This window comes from Musca vetustissima, unplaced genomic scaffold (genome assembly GCF_032173495.1).
Source record: "Musca vetustissima isolate MV318-11 ecotype Yass unplaced genomic scaffold, APGP_CSIRO_Mvet_v1 utg25509, whole genome shotgun sequence".
Lineage (NCBI taxonomy): Eukaryota > Metazoa > Arthropoda > Insecta > Diptera > Muscidae > Musca > Musca vetustissima.
The window spans coordinates 1-21,572 of record NW_026885149.1 but is presented as its reverse complement, the minus strand read 5'-3'; the positions used below and the strand labels follow the sequence as shown (position 1 = coordinate 21,572).

The 21,572-nt window shown below is 34.4% G+C and overlaps 1 protein-coding gene across 1 annotated transcript in view; it reads left to right on the top strand.

The window, feature by feature from the left end:
* The window catches only part of LOC133332275 (integrin alpha-PS2), a 39,191-nt gene extending 20,646 nt beyond the window's left edge, over positions 1-18,545 (top strand). Inside the window, exons 4-11 of the mRNA XM_061540676.1 lie at positions 6,853-6,979; positions 10,145-10,206; positions 10,649-10,697; positions 13,525-13,599; positions 14,861-15,249; positions 15,312-16,186; positions 16,262-18,353; positions 18,456-18,545. Of these exons, the coding sequence (XP_061396660.1) occupies positions 6,853-6,979; positions 10,145-10,206; positions 10,649-10,697; positions 13,525-13,599; positions 14,861-15,249; positions 15,312-16,186; positions 16,262-18,353; positions 18,456-18,545 (3,759 nt within the window). The remainder of the gene's footprint in view (positions 1-6,852; positions 6,980-10,144; positions 10,207-10,648; positions 10,698-13,524; positions 13,600-14,860; positions 15,250-15,311; positions 16,187-16,261; positions 18,354-18,455) is intronic.
* The last annotated feature ends 3,027 nt before the right edge of the window (positions 18,546-21,572 follow it).

The window sequence follows — 21,572 nt, the reverse complement described above, 5'->3', positions numbered from 1 at the left end:
TTACATAGTTACAAACATACATAGTATGTGTAAATAACAATCATATAAATAATAAGTCCATGGCGGTGCTTTTTCTTTAATAACAAAATATATGATGGATGGAGCAATAATATTATAATAAGTGTACCATAAAAGCTCTACCGTTCGCGAATAACTGGTAATAAATTGTCATTTTATTCATTTCATGGATGATTAGGAATATTTACAAATGTATTTGTTAAGGAGCAAACTCTTAACATTTTCTATATTTACAATATTTTTTTCTGACAGTTGTATCGCTGCAGTATTTTTATATTTTATAGGGAATTCTAGGATAAAATAAACAAACAATAGGAACACATGCAAATCAGGGTTGAAAAATGAGGGCTCACATTATGCACTTTGTGCATAATACTTTTATAAAAAAGAACATGGGCTGTGGATTCTAATCAAATTCAATGCATCTGCGAAGTAATTCAATAAATTTTCGACTTCACTCCAAAAGTAGTGCTTTTCAGAGCAGATTTTTGTTTAGCTATTGATATTTGTCCACCCATGCTTTTGAGCAACCTTCGGAAGTGTCTTGATGGTTCAGAACGCTAAGTGGTCAGACAACATGTGTGTTGCTCTGGGAACCTAGGTTCGAGTGTTAGTCGGGCTTACATTGGATAATTTATAAATTGTACACTGCAGTGTCACATCAATAATTTATATATCTGTTCGGGGCCTCATACTATAGCTCACCCTCCTGCTTTTCTATTAAAATTTAATTTTTTGTTCAACATTGACTTTACAATTTAAACTTTTTAGATTACAACAAATTAACGATTTCTAAACTTCCTCATAAAAATACTAAATTCTCCTAATTTATATTCGGTTGATATGATGAAAATCATATTGGAATTCTCATAAATTAATGACCAGACCTACCTCATCTGGAGCAATGAAAGTGGCTAATGGCGGTGATTGTAATTTATAATCAGCTTTAAAGATTATGTCTTTATTACTTTCGCCTTTATAAATGTGTTGTTGTTGCTTTTGTTGTTATTGTGTCTCGATAACCATGAACTAAATTTTCTTGGTGGGCTTTTATTTCGTTAAACAACAGCAACAACAACAACAGAAATAACAATAATTTGTGACACATTTATGTGCAACCGTAAACCAAAGAATATGTCTGGGTGAATAAGTGAGTGGGTGGCCAGTCGGTCGGTCGGCGACCATTCGTATCACATTTTTTCGCTTACAACGTGATGAATCCGCCCAATGCTATCAGAGTGGGAGGGAGTTGGTCAAAATAAACATGTCTTCAGCATTTACCTTTTTGGCTGCTTTGACTGACCGAACGAACGGAGCCAAAGAGCAAAGTGTTCGGGCGGTAAACCAAAATATACGAGCAAATGGCCATAAACATTGTTTTCACTTTTCATTAAAACGTAAAAACCTGCAGAGTCGACATGTCCGTTAGTTATCTCGTATGTGTAATCCCGGTCGAGTATCTATCTGCCTGCAAAGGAATTTGTAACATTCACTTAACTTCGTTCGATGACACGGCACGGAATGTGTAAATGTTGTGTCAGTTATGCGGTGGTGGGGGAGGAAATCTTATTGGGTCATTTGCACTGCTATCACATCATCATTGTCATCATCAGGTTATCCACCAGTGGAATTATGGGCTAACCTATACAGGTCGGTCATATGGTACATTGCCCCACCATGGCTCGCTAGTTTAAGGTGTGTCCCGTGAACTGCGCTGGGCACTGGGTCTTGGGTTTAAATGATTTTTAATTGTTAACGATTTGTTGTTGTTTGTTTGTCATTTCGCCATTTACTGTTAATCCCAACGCAGCTCCTCCTCCTCATCCTTACTAGCGGATTACTGTGTTATTTAGTTTAAGTGGTGGTCGGTGTCAGGTAATCTATGTTGTGATTAATTTTGCTTTCCTTCAGCTATTGTTTGCTTTGTTGGTATTTTGCACTAATGAAAGCTCAATTAATGTGCGATAAGTATCTTACAATCGAGGGTCGTAGTTATTTCCCTCGAACGCTCCCCTCTTTTTACGCGCTGTGCACAGGTTGTATTTAAAGGAGGCATTTTCTTTGCGGCCTTTTAAAGTTCTGTGTTTAATGTGGTTGTTGCCTTTGGTTTTCGCTTTATTGTGGCGAACATGACCTCCAATTGAATCCTGATGGCCGTGTGCAAACAATTATTTCATTGTTGTGTGTGGTTTAATGGATTCGTATTTTTATGACTGAGACTTCATTGATGACCAGTTCTTAAAATGAAATTGACGATGACACATTCAGTCAATTCGATGTCAGCAGAGTGGTAAATTCAAAAACCAAAAAAGAATAATCAAACAAAATTATATTGTGGTTTATTTTTTATGGACTATGTCACACCAGGACGAGGCTGACAATAGAATATTTAAAATCTGTATTTAAATTTTTTATCAACTATCATTTATTGCATTTAAATTGCACGGATAAATTTAAATTATCCTTCATAATAATAAATGGAATGACATTTTTACTTATTAATATCTGTTAAATTTTCTTTATAATATTTTTAAGCTAAATAGCAAATTTGCTCATCTTGAGTTACCAAGTAATTTTTTTTTTTAATAAAAATGTTATTGCTCAAACTTTTTATCTCGTTTTGTATTCCTTTAAAGTTCCAAAACAAAATGTTATCCTTATATCATGCACAACTATTTAAGTGCATGTAAAGTTTATTTATTCTTTTATTTTAATATGTGACTTAGTCCATTTCCTCTATACACAAGCAGCAAACAATAACTAAAAATTTCATGAATATTAAATTTGGTTGTCGGCATTTTGCCGTTAAATGCCATTAACAAATCAATTGTTGTGAATTAGCACAAACTGGATAAAAATCTTTTGTGGTGAACCTATAGAGCCATAAAGCCGATCAGACGATGAACGTAACAAGAGATCATTGATTTGATCGTGTTGACTTTTGACATGGCACTCCTGTCTGCAATATAATGGCATCGCCATCGCCAGTCATATCCACCATACAGTGATTTGCAAACAGATGCTGTCTTCTGTCCGTCTGCTCGCCAAACCGATCGCTCCACACGCTATATTGTTTGCAACATATTCACACCTAATACGGTGCAGACGACTTTTAAACGTGGACAGACATGCAGCGTCAAAAAAGCCCGGTCATGGAATTGACAGCGTGACACGACAGTTTTAGGAGCCTGCATGTCGACAATCATGTGCATCCGCAACAATCCACAAATGTGCAAATGATGCACCACACAATTTCCAAATTCAATGAAGTTCCATTGGATGGCTGGAAATTAAACAATCATCGATTACCCCATTCAAAATTGTGAATCTCTGTTCAGTCTGTTTATCAGTGATGCTTCCTTTGCGGCAGTGCTATTGTTCCTCTGAAGAAATACATTTCGCAGTCTACAATGAATCGATATATTCGTTGCACGACTGATACCCTTTTCTCGTTTTTATTTGAGTGTTTGTGGCAAGTCAATGTGATTTCCATTGTCATCATCCACATCCACATCATGATCAACAACAACAACAACAACAACAGCAGCAGCTTTGTTTTGTCTTGGCATTCAGGGAATGCATTGGGCCAGTTAATGTTTGTGCGGGTGTTTGTCGATTCACAATTTCTCATTCCAATAAACTGACAACGATGACAGGAATATCTACACGCCAACGATAAGAACCGTTTATATGGTCAGCGTTTGGTTGTTTTGGATTGGCTTGGCTTCGTGGCTGGCTGGTTGGTTCGCTGGTTAGTATTGTATTCAACAAAATAAAACATAAATGTCCGCGATAAACATAATCATGCGAATATTTAAACATACAAAACAAAGGCACAAGCTATGTGCATTTATACATACATATGTGTATACATACATACATATATGTATGTATGTAGTGGGTATCTATGGTGACAGTAGTGGCTTATGCATCTTCATATAGTCAGTGCAAGATATCTTAAACACTGCTGTAAAAATCCATTGATATGAACGCTTTGTGTGAGATTTTCATAAAATCACTGGGATTTTCAGGGCAGAGGAAAATTATACATATTTTCATTTCGCAAGAGGTCTTTTTGGATTGGTAAGTTTGAAAACTCTGATGAAAAATGGCTCCTTATATTATTATTGAGGATTTTTTTTTACAAAAGAATAGCAATACTTTAAATAATTTTAAAGGGCCATGACAACTTCCCTCAGACCAACGAATTATGTTCATTTTTAGAACTCAATGATGTGAAATCTTTTTTTTTTTAGCTCTATCTTACAAAAGAAAATCCTATAATATCAATCTATATCAGTTTTTTTAAACTTAAAAAAAAATATTCAACATTTTAGCACTTTATTGAAGTAACATTTTTGATATGTAAATATCAGAGATTTCTATAAAATTTATCGAACAGTTAATGCAATGAATCAGAAAACTCGAAATATATTTTGTTTATGGCTACACTTCAAATATCATAAAACAGTTTATGCTGTGTGAAAAGGTTTCATTTTAGTTGTCGATATAAAAAAAAGAAAATATTTCGCATCTCAAATTTGTTGAACACTGTACCTACTACAATATTCGTGAGTGTTTGGCTGTAAACTTCATTGCTCTTCGTGGTTTTATTTTTGGTTTTCAAATTTTGTTGTATATGATTTGTTGTTTTAGTTTTACCTTGTTGTTGTTTTTGTTGTTATTATTATGTTGATGATGTTTTGTACCAACAACCGACAACGAAATACAACGATTATTTACCAAAAATGGTCAGTATGACCATCTAAGGTGCAGCGAGGAAGACACCAGAAACCACTGCAAGCAAAACGAAAAATCGCCAAATCTTCAATGAATTGCAATAAAATCACTGAAAATTGTCTTTGGTATTGTTTTGGACATTTCAGATTCCAAACTGTTTTTCGGTGGGGCAAAACTTGTTTGTTGTTGTAGCTGTATTTGTGTTCTACAATATTATTTTAGAATAAATTATGTTGTCCAATGTTGTCGATAGAGGTTTAGCACAGAGAAATCACAACTCGGTGCACAAAGAAATTTTCAACTATTTAAATATCGGGGATATAATGAACAAACCGTTTCGGACTGAAACACATTTTAATCGATTTATTTGTAATTTTTTATTTTTGGGTTCGGCAAACGAAATATTTATGCCATATAGCACTTTGGGAGATAATTTCCTTGGATGTATTACAGTATTTTCAAGATTTTTAAACTAGCCTATTTTAAACTGATTTGGATTTGACACGAATTAAAATAATTTCAAGTTCAAGTTTTAGTAAGCCAAGATAGATTGGGAAGGTCGATGCATAAGCAATAAATTGCAACAAAATCTTTTGTGGAGATACATTACAAAATAAAATTTCAAAAAAATTAACCAATTATAAAAACAATTGAATTTTCCTTTCCTATTTAACTCGAACATTAATTCAAGAATTTTTCTTTTAAAAATCAAGTGAAAATCTCAGCAACTCTTGAAGATATAGCCGATGTGCTTCTCAAATATTAAATGCGGTTTTCTCTAAAGAGTGTTTTTACAAATAGCGGCCACGATAACTCAAAAACTTACACTTATTACAACCAACAACAACAAATTATGTTAATTCATTTCCTTATCCATTAAGTCTTCAAGTGCTTATATACAAAGTTGCAAGTCTTCAATGCAATGCACGTCTAATTTCCATTTGGTTAAACGTTCATTCGAATACATGAATATTTTTTATTACAAATGTCCACAAATAGTGCAAAATTTTAAAGTCCCGAATAGTGAAATTTTCAGTTTGGGGGAAATGTATAAAAAATAATTAACACCAATAGTTGTCCTTTTATTGGGCCAATTCTAGACATGCTTATGATCGAATTATTCACTTAACTTGGAATCCCTAAATTTCGTAATCCATTCCAAATCGAAAAAATATCTAAAATAAAACTAAAACAACATTTTTTAAGAAAATGGACAGGACGAATAACTTATTTACTTTGCAAAGTTACGAAGTATGGCAAAGCTTTGCAATAGATCACTATGTTGAGTGAGTTCACTGGGCAGGACGGTACTTGGACCCAGCAGACATTTGAAATTCAATCCACAGTTTTAAAGCAAAAATTCCATTGTCTACTGTTTGTTTTTTTTTTATTTCTTTCTTGAGTTGAGATTGTTGTTTGGCCATCATCTCCTGCTATTCCGCCAAGACAATTGAAGATAAAAGATTTCGTATAAATTTGTAAAGGTAATTGTTTTATGATTCAACCTGAGAAGGATTTGTTTTTTTCTCTCTGGGGCGGGCAAGTCACCAACAAACGGCAAAGATGACGACAGACTGAAAGGCAAGTGAAGGAAATGATCAATGCTTTTGGCAAGCCATATTTGGTTGGGAGCAGCCAACAGCAAAAGCAGGTTGTTTGCCTTCGTCGACTGTTGCTGTGTAGTGTAGGCAGGTATTTCTGATATTTGCGACTGGCAAGACATTCGGACAGTCGGGTGGAGTTATTTTTCAGTTTGCCCCTCTACATTTGTATTGTGTGAATCTATGTATGTATTAATGGATGATTACTTGTTCATGTGATGCTCGTAAGACTGTCTGATGCTCACTTGCCTTTCCTTGAATTGTTGGGGATCCTTTGTTTCCTGCTTAATGGCTTTGCTTGATATCATCACGATGATGGTTATTATTATGGTTATGGCTTTTATATAGAATTCTCAAAACATTTTATTGCTGTGGACTTTTATTGACTTTTCCCAACTAACCTATCTACATAATAAAATAATATTTATGCCGAACTAAAAGTTCGACCAGCTTCTGATTTGCAATTTGATGTTTGTTTTGTTGTATTTTGCAGGCCTGTGCTCCACGATATGTTTTCCATACAATATCACCCAGGAAGAACTTACGCTGGGATCCCATTGGTACATGCTTCACAACCAGGAACTTTACCTATTTCAATGAAGTCTCACCCTGCCGTACAAGTAAGTAAAATGCATATCCCCCCTTACCTTCGTCATCCCCGTTTTTATTCGATGCATAAATTGAGGTAGTATTTTTTCGACATACAGATGGTCACCCTGTCAATGCTGAAATGTACGCATGTGTGTTCTGTCAGTTTGTGTGTCTTCTGTTGTTCGATCTTATTAAAATTGAGGTTTCGTTGTGTATCGTATCGCCACCTAAAATGTATTGAGTTTCATGTGAAACAAATATGTTCTGCCGCTGTGAATCCTTAAAAAACACTAAAATTAAATTTCTCAAATCATAAAATTGGAAGTGATTTTCAATGTACTCATCCTATCCCATCCTACCAACCGACTGACAGACAGACAATCGTCAGCCAATCCATAGGAAGTCTATGTTAATGACTATGTCTCTTGTCTTCTGCCATCAATGTTTATGTGGTGTGGAAACAGAAATTCAATTTCCTTCTTGAGAGTCAGGCTAACAGCGGCAACGGTAAAAAAGTAGCATCAAAACAAAAACATTAAAAATAGTTTCCTAAAAATAGCAGATCATTTTTCAGTCAGTTTTCAATTTTGTTTATGAAAGGGGGGAAAGATGTGGAAAACTACTGTTTGCTATTACGGGGGTACACACGCACACACAAACAAAATGCCATCTGTTGGACACTTGTAAATAATAAAATTTGAAGAAAATTGAAATTGAGTTAAGGTAGAGATGGAAATAAAGTTTGACTGGCATGGAATCGTGTAGATTTGTATTTTACCTGACAAAATAAATAAGTATGTTATTGTAATACTTTCGATTTTAATAAAATCTCCCGATCCGACCTTAAAATTGCATTAAAGTAAATGTTAATAATGGAACGTAGATCAATAGTAAGATCATATTATATTCAAAAATTCTATAGTAATAATAAAATGTTTAGATGTGAGGTAAAAATCTCTGGCGTCATCTGCGTTAAGGGTTATTATACAAAATATATCGAAATCATTTATATGTATGCCATCCTAATAAATCCCATTGTGCAACAGTAACAAACAACAATACGACAAACATAAATACAAAAGTTAAAAAACAATTCGATTTATGCTATGATGTCCATCTAAGCATTTATACACTCATGTCTGTCTGTCGGTCATTTCTTCGGAACCTCGAACGATTAATCGCTTTTTCTGTAAATTAAAGTCAACGACGCTGAAGAAGCCCTCCAAGCATTCCGACATTACTCAAAGCAATAAATACCAAGTTAACGCATTAAATATTTCAGAAATTACAAGTGCTCATGTGACATGAAACTTTTTTCTTCCCAGTTCTCCAAGCTAAACAAGAAATCAGCAAACAATTGTTTGTACAAAAGCAACAAAAAAAAACACTCGCACACATGTATAGCATACATGGATGTGTGTCGAATGTCCCTTTCGAACATTCGCCTGACCATTGCTTTGGTTTTTTAGTCTATTCCAAACAATCCCACCGTACGTCCATCCATCCATCCATCAGGTATGTTTTCAGGTTAGGAGAATAAATAATAAAAACAAAACAAAAGAAAAAACCTCGAAACGCAATGTTACAACTAATTGAAATTCTATACGGGGGCGATTTTATTATGAGAATTACCAACTTCTGAAATGTTTAGCAAACAGACAAGAGACAGCGTCAGTCAGCCATTCGAGTCCATACAACAGATTCCCCCATTCGCCAGCAGGAGCCAGGCCACAAACACGGCCCAGTGTTTTGTTTTTAGCTTTCTTCCATCCAACCAAGCGCGAACTTCAAATCCAAGCAAGTACACTGGCTAGGGGCCGATGACGACGAACAAAGTTTCGACATTCCCGTCGTTTGGCTGTTTTTTTCCTTTGCTGGCCAGTAATTCCTAAAGAGCTGGCTTTTTTGCTCGAGGCAAGCAGTAGCTGGCAAGTCAACCTTCAGCTTTTGTGCTGTCGGTGTGACACATTTGCGGCGGGCTTTCCTTTGCCATAATAATCGCAATCTCGATCGCCTGCCTCCAGCCAAACCATTCCATCCATGCTGAATGTTTAAATTGAAACACTTCGGAGACAAATTGTTATCGTTTAATTTGATCTGGCGCACGATCGCTCTGCAGTGTTGCGGCGGAGGTACATAGAGCTCGCATGTGTTTTTGCACACTTTACTTGGCGTTGCTGAGAAGGGCTTTGAAGTTCGACATCTTCGTCACTGCCTTGGATGGCAATTGTATTTTATTTTATTCCTTTTTTGTGCAATGCAGCAAAGACGGGAACATGTGCTGTGCTGGACTCTGGATGTGTGCCTGTGCAGCGAGGCCATCTGAGGAGACATAGAATGTGTATTTGGTTCTGTCGTGGCATATGTAACACCTTGGTGTATTCTCCATAAAAATCGTAGAAAAGGTACAAGTCCATATTGGGTTTTATGGTTTATCTGAGGTGGAATTCGATGAACTCCTATAGCTATGGATCTATATCTATTTTTAAAAAACAAAATAAAAAATACCACTCCCCTAAAACAAGTCGCCCTTTGGAAGGGCATTTCAAATTCGTTCCCACCCAAAATGTTTCGTTTCGTTTTTACTTTGTTGGCTGCATGTCCATTGCATAGTTTTTCTGTTCGGTATTCCTTTAAATGTTTTAATTCCGCAGAGGACAATTATCCTTTTATGGTTATGGTGCAAAAGAAACAACAACGCAAAAGGAATGATTAACAAATTACTTTTCAATCAAGAATGCAGAATTGTTTTTGTTTTCGTTCAGGAAGTGACCATAAACAGAGATTCAAATCACACGGCAAGATCTTCGGCATTTAAAGGAGTACTGGCAGCGAGAGAGAGGGACAGGGAACAATGGCAATGTGTATTTCTTCTATGGATTGGCATTCCGTGGAAATAGTTATGTTTTCTTCAAAGTTAACATCGTTTACTTGTGGCACGCATACAAATGTAAATTTTCGAAATCGTAGAGATAATATTAATATCTGTTTTGAAGTTTTCTGAGTGTGGTGAAGACATGCAATAAACAAATTTCGCAAAATAGCATCAGATCAGAATTTTTACTGTTAGTTCGAAGATCATTGTGAGAATGGAAACAATTGTTGCAATCTATAGAACAAGGTCCCAAATCTTGGCAAATATCAACCTATATATCGATAATTTACTTATATAATTCTAATGTTTTATTTTTCAGATAACTGGGGTTATCACCGCCAAGGCTATTGTCAAGCTGGTTTTAGTGCTGCAGCCACAGCCGTAAGTATTCCCATACACTTCTACACTTATGTTAACCATTCTTCAAAAAAAAAATTATTTCTAAGAAAATTTTACAAAATCAAAAATAAACAAACAAAACAAATACACTCACGCATACAAATCAATAACCAAAAAAAAAGAACAATAATACAAAGATCATTGACACGTTTCTTCGACAAAACTGAAAAAGATACAAACAATAACTGATATTTTTAACGTGTTGAGAATACCAAAAAAACTATTTGCACGAGACCACTGGAATACCATAGCCATTAACACCTCATCGATTGACATGAAATTCTGTCATTGTATTCAAATGTGGTGGTTGGCCAAAAAAAGTGGCAAATCATGAAATTCAATAAAGAAAAAAATCTCAAATTTTATTTAAACACATATACAAATGTATATATTAAATAGAACCTTTTTATTTGAAATTTTACAGAACGGCGATCGTTTGTACATTGGAGCTCCAGGCAGTTGGTATTGGCAAGGTAAACTATTTGCATTTCCTTTATAGCTAATATTTCAAATGTTTATTTATCGTATTTTTTTTATAAATATATTTAAAAAATATACATATATGTGGGGTTTTTATTTATAATATTTTGATAATAACAAAATTTATAAAGAAACCTCTTTCTATCCCATTAATTTCTTTAATAACGTTACCCTTAAATTAAAGATATTTAAATATTATATATTGGTAGTTTTGTATAGAAGTTGTTGTATTTTTGTCGTTATATATGTACCCGTAACTATTTGATTCCTCAGCTATTCCTTTACTTATTGGGAAGGCAAATAATTACCAAGTACGTTGTTCTGCGCCAATTGATAATGAAGACAAATTAAAAAAAAAAATAACAAGAAATATTACTTGAATATGAAATATTAAATCAAATTATTTTTTCCATTTCCAACATATTTATTAAAATGCAATTTTTTTTTGGTCAGACTAAACTTTTCACACAAAAATTTGAAAGGAATATTATGCTTTCTTGATCACACATGTATTTAAAATTATTGTTTTTATAAAATATTAAATCTGAAAATTTTGAATTAAAATAAATGTCATTTAAAAAATATGTTGAAATTGTGTTAAAATTTGAGTAAATTTTCAATATGAAAACAACAAAAATATCAAACAACATACTGGTCTTATTTTTCGCTTCCCATTCTTCTAAGTTATTCTCTTCTTTCTTTTTCTAATCTATTTTCCCTTATAAAATCCAATCTAAAGATTAGTTGATCTCCAAGAATTTGCATGTTTTATGTGTATATCTATGTAACTGGAACAAAAAAAAAAAAAAAAATAAAATGCAATCGTAGATTTGTATATGAATGTTGTATTCCTGTGCGTAAATATATATATGTTTTTAAATTATACGAAAATCCTATATCAATATACTGACCTTATTTCTAGTATTGAAATGTGTAGTGGAAATCTGCATGAATTCCAAATAGTTATTATTGTTATAAGTATAAGACAATTATATACTTGTATAAGACAATTATATTATTTATATTTTAATAATTAAAACCTACATTTCAATACTACGATAGGTATCGAAATTCATGATGCTTTCCAAAAATATATATAAAAGTATATATAATTTCAGTAAAGTATTTATAAGCTATAAAACTAAAATTAAATAAACATGTATCCAATTTCTAGTATATTTTATTATACTGAAAACATATGCTATTACCAGTTAGTTATGTAAATTTGGAAAGCATAGAATATTTATTGATAAAAATATAATTACACATCTAAATATGGACGAATTATGAATAAACTACAGAATAAGTCATACGAAATATAGTTATGACACGTTTCATAAGAATGACTATTAATAATTAACGTATTATGAATATTAAACAAAAAAATATCCGACATACCTCCGAATTATCTAAACTCCATTGTTGTTATTTAAAAAAAAAATTAGTAATTGTTATCATGTCTAATACACCTAGACATACCTTAGATAATAACCTGTGATAAAAATGATTAACGCAAAATATTTGTCATAGGGTTATTTAATTAGGCTATAAATCAATTGTATTTGAATTTCTATTTCAATTTTTAAAGAACATTTACATGTACGGGGTTATAAAACGATAGGATTAAAAACTCGTAAAATACACACCTATCACTTAAGGGGATCCCCCCATTCTCGGTGTAAAAAAAATTTAATTATTTTTTTATTTAATTCGAATCTCCTATTCCTCAGCTATTCCTAATTCAATAATTTCCCTACAAAATTTCAAATGAAAATCTCAAGAACGCACATTATCTCTTATTGTGCAAGTGTGCATTTCATTTATTTAAAAAAAATATTTTTTCAGTAGGGTAAATGTAAGATATTTCAATATTGCATTATGCGAAATATGATGATAATTTTACGCCATATTTGATTATCAAACGAATTACAAAACCGAATAATAGAGAGTTCAATAAAAAATTATAATGAAGATCTCAATATTTTATTTATTGCATATAAGCATAAATATATTAAATAATCACTCATGGCTTATTTGCTGCAATGGCGGCATAAATCAAAAATCGTGATTTTTGAGTTATTGATGCAGAATTGACCACTTCATGTTGTGCAAAAACTCAGAAGAATATCTCTTTTATACTCTAATTGAGAACCTGTAGAAGTTCCTCTGTTTCTTGTTAAGTGTGATTAAATTGAAAACATAAAACGCATTTTCTGCAAAAATCGCTTTTTTGATTTATGTCCGTTTTGCACCAAATGAGCTATATATTAATTATTAATTTAAAAAATAATTTTTTAAAATATTAAATTATCAAAAACTCATCAGATCAATTATTTTCATACCCGCTCTATTTTTAGTTCTAAAAATATATTTCCATAATAATTAGTATTTTTATGTTTTATTGCCATTTTAATAATTAAATTGTTAATTAAAGATTTATTATAAGCGCTAAATATTCTATAACTGTATTTAAATGTAATGCATATAAATATATATTTCTTACTGCTTGTATTGTGGCCGCCGAAATTGTTAATTTCAATTTGTTAATTTCTATTTTTTCTTCTTGTTTTTTTTTTATTATTTTGTTCGTGCACCTACTCTCCCACTACAACATTGAAAATAATTTTCTTCTAAATGTCCATATATATTTTTTTAAATCTAAAATGTTGTGACGCTCCTTGTTTGATGTTAAAATGTTCGTTCACCTTAAAAATAAAAACAATTGAACACCCTGTAATTTTAATGGTTATGAACAATTTATTCGAATATTAAAAACAAATAAAAAATCCCACAATAAATCACAAATATGTTAAACTAAAGGACAAACATATTCCGTGTCACCAAATGCCACCTTCCCATATAAGCCGCCTTTTTATCAGCCTTTTGGCACTGGAGGTAAATTCAACAACATCAAAACCAACATTAACGCCTTAAAATATCATTTTTATTGCATACAAAAACGCATTCCGATAAACAACAAAATTTCCACATTAAACCCAACCACATACACAGATTGGAAAAAGTGAACGCTTTACCATTTTTGTAAATTCATTAAACGAATCTGGATCAAAACGAGAACTGCTAAAGGAACCATGCTTTTTTTAGTTTACTAAGAATCTCCATTTTATTTTTAAGTTAATCGTTAATTGTAGTCGCCGTTAATGCTTCTCTAGAGTATAAAATTTGTTTCTTTATTTGGTGTACATCCTGTTCATACATGTATACATAAAAAACAAAACAAAAAAATATAAAATAAGATTGCACTATGGCTGCCTGTCAAAAATAAAAATAACCTGGCCTACTGCACACTCAAAATGTATTCACTCAAATACGTATTTTATAGAACCATCAATATCAGTTAAACATACGATACATACATAAATCATTTTCATTAAATGCTTTGTACAAATTGAATATATTTATTATATATAATAAGCTAACTAAATATAATTTTTAAAAATTGTTTTTATATAAATATATTAAGGGCATATTTCTATAAATTTTGATTCGAATAATTTGGGGTGTTTTACAACCTATCATTTGCTCAATTATTTTTCAAAATTCAGTGTTTGAATTATGCAGAGATAGACTTGGCCAATTTTGGTTGTCGATCCATTATAAAATCCAATGACAATAATACTCTGGGCATTTCGTCATACAGTGGTTTACAGTGTTTTAAAACTCCCCAAATGAATCTCAATTATTTATTTTAAAATGTGTTTCAAAATCACTAAAATTACATACCATCTCTAGGCTGTATCAAATATTTTGTTATAAAACTATGCTCTCATATATCATCATTATTTCATATGGGCTTTTATGTTTTCATATTGTCCTTTATTTCATCTATGTATTTCCTGGATCTGATATCATTCATATTATTTTATCGCATCATCTATGTACGTCTTAGTTCGGATCCATTCATTCGAATGCAATGTTGCGCTTGTGAGTTCTGTTTATCGGGCATGTCTGCATGTTGATGGCATGAAAATAGGGTGTTGGTCCTACATGCATATATATGTGTGATTATATCTTTGTACAAATTGTAAAAATATTAATTCACCTACTAACCCCTAATTTAATTCACCTCACACAGCCGTATGATCATCCGCTAATGTTGAGTTTCCATCATTTCCCGTTTTTATTTTGGATTTAGGTCAAACCTATTCAAATGATGTTACGCGTCCCGAAAATCAAGTTTACTCCACTGCTGAAAGTAGTTCCACCGATGACGACTCCTATTTGGGCTATTCCATGGTATCGGGTCACTTCAACGGCGATGGCATTGAGGATGTGGCCATTGGCATGCCTCGTGGTGCTGGTCTATTGGGTAAAATTGTTGTTAACCAATGGAACATGGTGAATATTTTCAATATTACCGGTCGTCAAATTGGCGAATACTTTGGCTATGCCTTGGCCACCTCCGATGTCGATGGTGATGGTTTGGATGACTTGATCATTGGTGCCCCCATGTACAGTGAACAGGGCAATACTGAGGGAAAATACGATGTCGGTCGTGTCTATGTACTGCTGCAGAAACGTGGTGTAAGTTCTTCAAAAATATAATCTCATGATTCCGATTACGAATTTGGGTATTTTTCTTTTAGGTTGATCGTTGGTCCGTGGAGCACATCCGTGATGGCTACAACAGCAAGGGCCGTTTCGGCTTGGCTCTCACCACTTTGGGTGACATCAATCGTGATGGCTATGGTGATTTTGCTGTGGGTGCTCCTTATGATGGTCCCTTTGGACGTGGCGCCATCTACATTTTCCATGGCTCGGCCAATGGACCCCTGCAGAAACCTTCTCAAGTGATCAGAGCCGAAGACATTGTTGGCGTTCAGCCCCCTACCACATTTGGTTTCTCCCTGTCCGGTGGCCTCGACATGGATGACAATACCTATCCCGATTTGGCTGTCGGTGCTTATAACAGTGCCCAAGTGTTCATTTTCAAATCTCGACCTGTAGCAGCTGTAGAATCCACCACATATTTCTCCAGTCCTTCCAAACTGATTAACCTGGAAGAGAAGAACTGTGTATCGAAACGTGATGGTCGGCAAGTACCTTGCACCAGTCTCACCACGTGTTGGAGTTACACTGGGGACTATTTGCCTCCCAGACTGAACTTTACAGTGTCCTGGCTTTTGGATGCCAAGAAACCAAAGAATCCTCGTATGTTCTTCATGTCCAATTTGAACAATATGCGTTCGAGGCTCATCACATTGGAATTTGGCAAGCAATTCTGTCACACCGAAGAGGTGTTCATTGACAATGTCCAGGACAAATTGACACCATTGGAGGTAGAATCGCGTTACAATTTGACGAGTAATATGGCGCCAGCATCATTGGTGAGACGTCGCCGTCAAGCCCTAGAACCAGTCATTGATCAAAATCGTGAAATTGTACAACGAGATGCCGTCCACATTCAGAAGAATTGTGGTCCAGATAATATTTGTGTACCGGATCTTAAATTGGAAATTAAGTAAGTAACCCTGCCATGATCCGACAATTTTTAAGGTGCTAATATGGTGTTCTTTATTTTCACTCTCTTCCACAGGACCGTCGATAAATATTTGTCCGGCTCTCCTGATCCACTGACCATTGATGTCTTCATATCCAACAACAACGAAGACGCATTCGAGGCTGCTTTCTACCTGGTCATGCCCAAGGAATTGGATTACATGAAATTGGAAAAGATTGCCGATACCAATGATGCTACCATCACCTGCACCGCACCTTCCGATGATAACAACTACACCTTGAAATGTGACATAGGCAACCCCCTGCCCGCCCAAAAGGTGGCCAACTTCAGGGTTTACATGATGCCCTCGATGAAGAGAGGTATGTCCCCCAGCTATGAATTCTACATGGAAGCCAATTCGACAAATCCTGAAAATGACGGTTCGACATTGGACAACATTATTTCCAAGAATATCAGTATCTGGGTTGAAACTGATTTGGCCATTGATGGTACATCGGTGCCCGACTTTGAACTGTACAAAGCCTCCGATTATCAATCTGTTGAAAATGCAACCAAAGAAGAAGATTTGGGTCCACAAGTTGTACACTTGTACAATATTTTCAATAATGGCCCCTCCGATATTGTCGAAGCGGTTGTTCTCATACACTACCCCTACCAGACCCTCTCCGGTGATATGCTCATGTACATGACAAATCAGCCCGAAACCTCTGGAAGTATTCTATGTGATCCCCATGTGGCCGTGAATCCCTTGAATCTGCAATTGGACCAAAACTTGGTGCGTAAATCCTACTTGACTGAACGTGGTGCTGTGGTGAAATCGTCATGGACCCATATTGAGAAATCGTACGGAAATACTGGAGGTGCCAACGCTGTCACCATTGGTCAGGGTAAACAATTGAGTGCTGAAGAAACTAAACGTTTGGAGACGGAGGATGCCCAAGCTGAGTTGGGTGATGGCTCCCGAATCCATGTTCAACGTGCTAACGAAGCAGCTAACGCCAATGTTGGAGCATCTGTACCGGGTGGAAGATGGAATTGGGACTGGAATACGACCACTACAACGAGTGGTGATGGTCGTACAGTTACGGTGACAACAAGGAATGGAACAATGACAAACTATGATGGCCACAGACAGCCCTATGTTGCGGGTGTTGGCATGCAGCAACACTCTGCTAATTATCAACAACAACGAGGCGGAGCTGGCGATGCCAAGGTGAATGTCAATCATCAAAGTCAGGATTCAGGACCACACAATGTTCGCCAATATGTTCAAATGGCCAGCCCTGCCCAAAGCGAAACCCGCTACCAACAAAGTTCCCAACAAACATCGGGCCAACCGCAAAGAACTTCCTACACATACTCGTCCAGTGGTTCTTATCCTGGACAACAGCAACAACAAAGACATCACCAGCAGCAGCATCAGTACGGCGTAGGCAGTGGTGCTGCCTACAATGAATTCGGCAATAATGCTGCTGGAGATTTTGGTAAGGTGGCAGCAGGTGGCCATGGTTTCCGTACCAACACAATGGACCTTGGTGCTTTAGGCCGCAGTAATGTCGATGAAGAAATTCGCAGCCACGGCGGTCCCGGCCAGTCTAACAGTTATTCGTATCACTATTCCTCCGGAACACCACAACAGACCCATGCCAGCTATCAGCAATCGCCACACTATTCTTCGAGTAATATAAACTACGACAGCAAACCATATTATGGCACCGATTACTACGAAGACATCAGCGATTCCGACATGCCAATGGCGCACAACCCCTCAGCTGTACACAGTAGAACACGCCGTGAAGAGCCCCAAGAAATCGGCATCAATTCGCCGTGCAAAGCAACAAAATGTGAGACACTGCGCTGTGTGGCCCGCAATCTGCGCAAAGATGAGGGTGTTTGGGTGGCTATACGTACGCGCATGGTGGCCAAGACCATGGAGAAAATAGCCGGCAGTGTGCCATTGAATATATCGACAATGGCGGTGTCACATGTTACCAAATTGCCCAACATTGGAACACCCACCGATGACATTATTAGGACGCATGAGATCTTTTACAAAGCCATACCAGAACCCACACCCGTACCCGATGTGGTACCACTGTGGGTTGTTGTTTTGGCCGCCTGTGCTGGTGCTCTAATTCTTTTGTTGCTCATATATCTGCTGTACAAGGTAAGATATTCGAATCGATTATTGAATACACTTGGTCACATTCCATGTACTCAAAATTTATATCAAGTGATTTGACTAAATTGTTGCTCTCTTTTATTATAGGTCGGTTTCTTCAAACGCAATCGTCCCGCTGATCACACAATGGAGCGACAGCCTCTTAGAAATGGTTACCACGGCGATGAGCATCTGTAAAGAGTCAGTCAAAATTAGCAAAGAACTCCTAGAGTTATGTGTGCCCAATTAAGTGTTGCTTTTATTAAATAACAGTTGAAGCAACTTTGTTATCCAAACTCCTTTACGAAACGAAATTAAAACAAACGCGAATCGACATGAACTTTTCAAAAAAGCTCATGTTGAACTTATACCGAAGTTGCTCTAGCGCGGATCACACGGATTGCGCCAATCTCTTGAACATATCTCCTGTTTTTTCTCACACTATTAACCAAAAATGCTGAAATGCTGGCATTATTTTCATATTCAACTAACGGCTCCTAGTCACCAAAAACAACAACAACAAAACGAATAAAAAAATAAAAATAATGATTTTTATACTTGAATTAAAATAATATTTGCCATAATAAAAAACGAACGTTTAGCATCGATTAGTTAAGCCAAGATAAACCCATTTGTGGTGTTCAGAACTTTTTATTTGTTAATCACATCTGTGAAAGGTGCATCGGTCGAGTGTAATGACCATCACTGCAGTCCTGTGTGTTTTATAAATTGACAGTGTGTTCATCTGGATGTGTTTATAGAATAAGTTACATAACACACACACGCACGCACAACTACACTATTGGAAATATAATTTTGTCAAGAAAGTGCTAAACTAATTATGTATTTTTTTAATTATTAAACAATAACTAATAAAACTAATTTTATACAAAAGATGGAGTTAACCAACGACTTAGAATCCACAATTGATTATGCGAATAATGTTTGTTGCAAGTGCAAGCCTAAAATATTTTGTTCGTATGTATGTATGATGCAAGGCATATCTAATAAGTCGGTCTTCTCAAGTCGGTTGTACAAAAGAAACCCCCTCTTCAAATAAGTTGTAGCGATTCGTTGACAAGACGAACTTATTAATAGGCTTTCGTATGTTGTTATACTGTTTTATTGATTTTATTTTTAACATTTACCTGTAAGCTTAAATTATTTAATAAAATAAAACAATGTCCGTTTTTTTTAAGAATTCTACAATAAATTGTAAATAAATTTTAAACAAACCGAAACATAATTAACTTTTATTGTGTTCACATCTCTTCACTGCTGATGACAATAAATGTCGTCCTAATTTTAGTTTGATTTTGTGTTATGTATTTTTATTTTATTTTTTTTATTTATTAACTGTACTTATTAACAGCTTATAATTAATTAACATTGCTTTTAACATATGTCTAAGTTGTAAAGTAAAACGAAATCTCAATAATAAAAGAAGAGTCCTAAACATATTTGAATGTTTTCTCATTTCCAATATCCTTAATTTCATCCTTATGGCAGGTGTACCTCTTCAAAACATTTGAAAATATATATGGGAGCTATATCTAAATCTGAACCGATTTTCACGAAACTTAGCACCCATCATTCTAGACTCAATTCAGTACGATATGCCAAATTTCTTGCAAATCGAAAGAATTGTCAATTAACATAAAATCGGACGAAAATATATGTGGGAGCTATATCTAAATCTGAACCGATTCCAACGAAACTAAGCACACATCATTCTAGACTCAATAAAGTACGCTATGACAAATTTTGTGCAAATCGAAGATATACAGGGACTTTGGTGCAATATTTACATTAAATCGGACGAAATTATATATGGGAGTTATATCTAAATATGAACCGATTTTGTAATATAAAGATGGAACAATTCCATTACAGTGTGTATATAAATCGTTATATCGAAACTCTACTGCATATTGTTTTTTATTATTAAAAAATAAATTGTAAAATCTTATCACGTTTTATCTTGGCCATATTTTATATCTTTATTTATGTTATCTTAAGACCTGTAGCGCCATCTGTATTTCAGTTTAATTTCGACTACATGCTTAGCAGTGTTGTATTTCAGCATGTTGTCATATGGAAGTGAAATCACAACCAATGGTTTGGTAAATTACTAACCACACTGTTTAACGCAGTTCTTTTTAAATTCATAGCTTCAAATGTCAATAGCTAGAAATATCATCAATGGAAAATATCAACATTGGAAAACCAGAAGTACAATATCGATTCTACGATTTTAATGCCGAAAAGTTTCATTCTGAGTTTAGAAATTAAAAATGGGATATATGAGTTCATTTTTGCGTAATCCCGACATATATCAGGTTACGGTAGTTACATTTTTCAACCGAAGTATCTGTAATTTTATATTCCGGTTTGCTGGAAAGTGAAGATATATTGCATACATTTTTCAATATATAGCATTTCCAGATTAAATGAAACCTTTTACAAATTAAATTAAACCTTTTCCAAATTAAATTAAACCTTTTCCAAATTAAATGAAACCTTTTCCAAATTAAATGAAACCTTTTCCAATTAAAATGAAACCTTTTACAAATGGAATGAAACTTTTTACAAATGGAATGAAACCTTTTACAAATGGAATGAAACTTTTTTCAAATTAAATGAAACCATTATTCTTATCCAAGGAAATATAATATTTCCAGTAATTTTAAATCAATATTTGAAAATTAAATCAAAGAATCACAATCAGAGTTGGAAAATTCGTTCTTGATAATCGATAACGCTCAAATAAACAAGCGACATGACATAAAAGATTTGATCGAATCCAAAAGATGCAACTTTAAATTCTTACCGCCTTATTCTCCAATGGTAAATCCAATCGAAACAGCATTTTTTAAAAATAAAATTATGATTATATTAAATATGAATTAAAATTACTGGAAATATTATATTTCCTTGGATAAGAATAAAGGTTTCATTTAATTTGGAAAAAGTTTCATTCCATTTGTAAAAGGTTTCATTTAATTTGGAAAAGGTTTCATTTAATCTGGAATTGCTATATCTTCATATATAATTATCCTATTCACATTTTAAAACCAAAGTTACTCTTGACATTCTGGGAGGACCGCCTTATCCTCTGGACTATATTATTTCATTCCGTCTTGAAAATATATCGAGTATTTTCCTAATTAAAACACAATTCAAAAGAAATAAATTGCCCAACTACAATTAAAAACCCTGTATAAT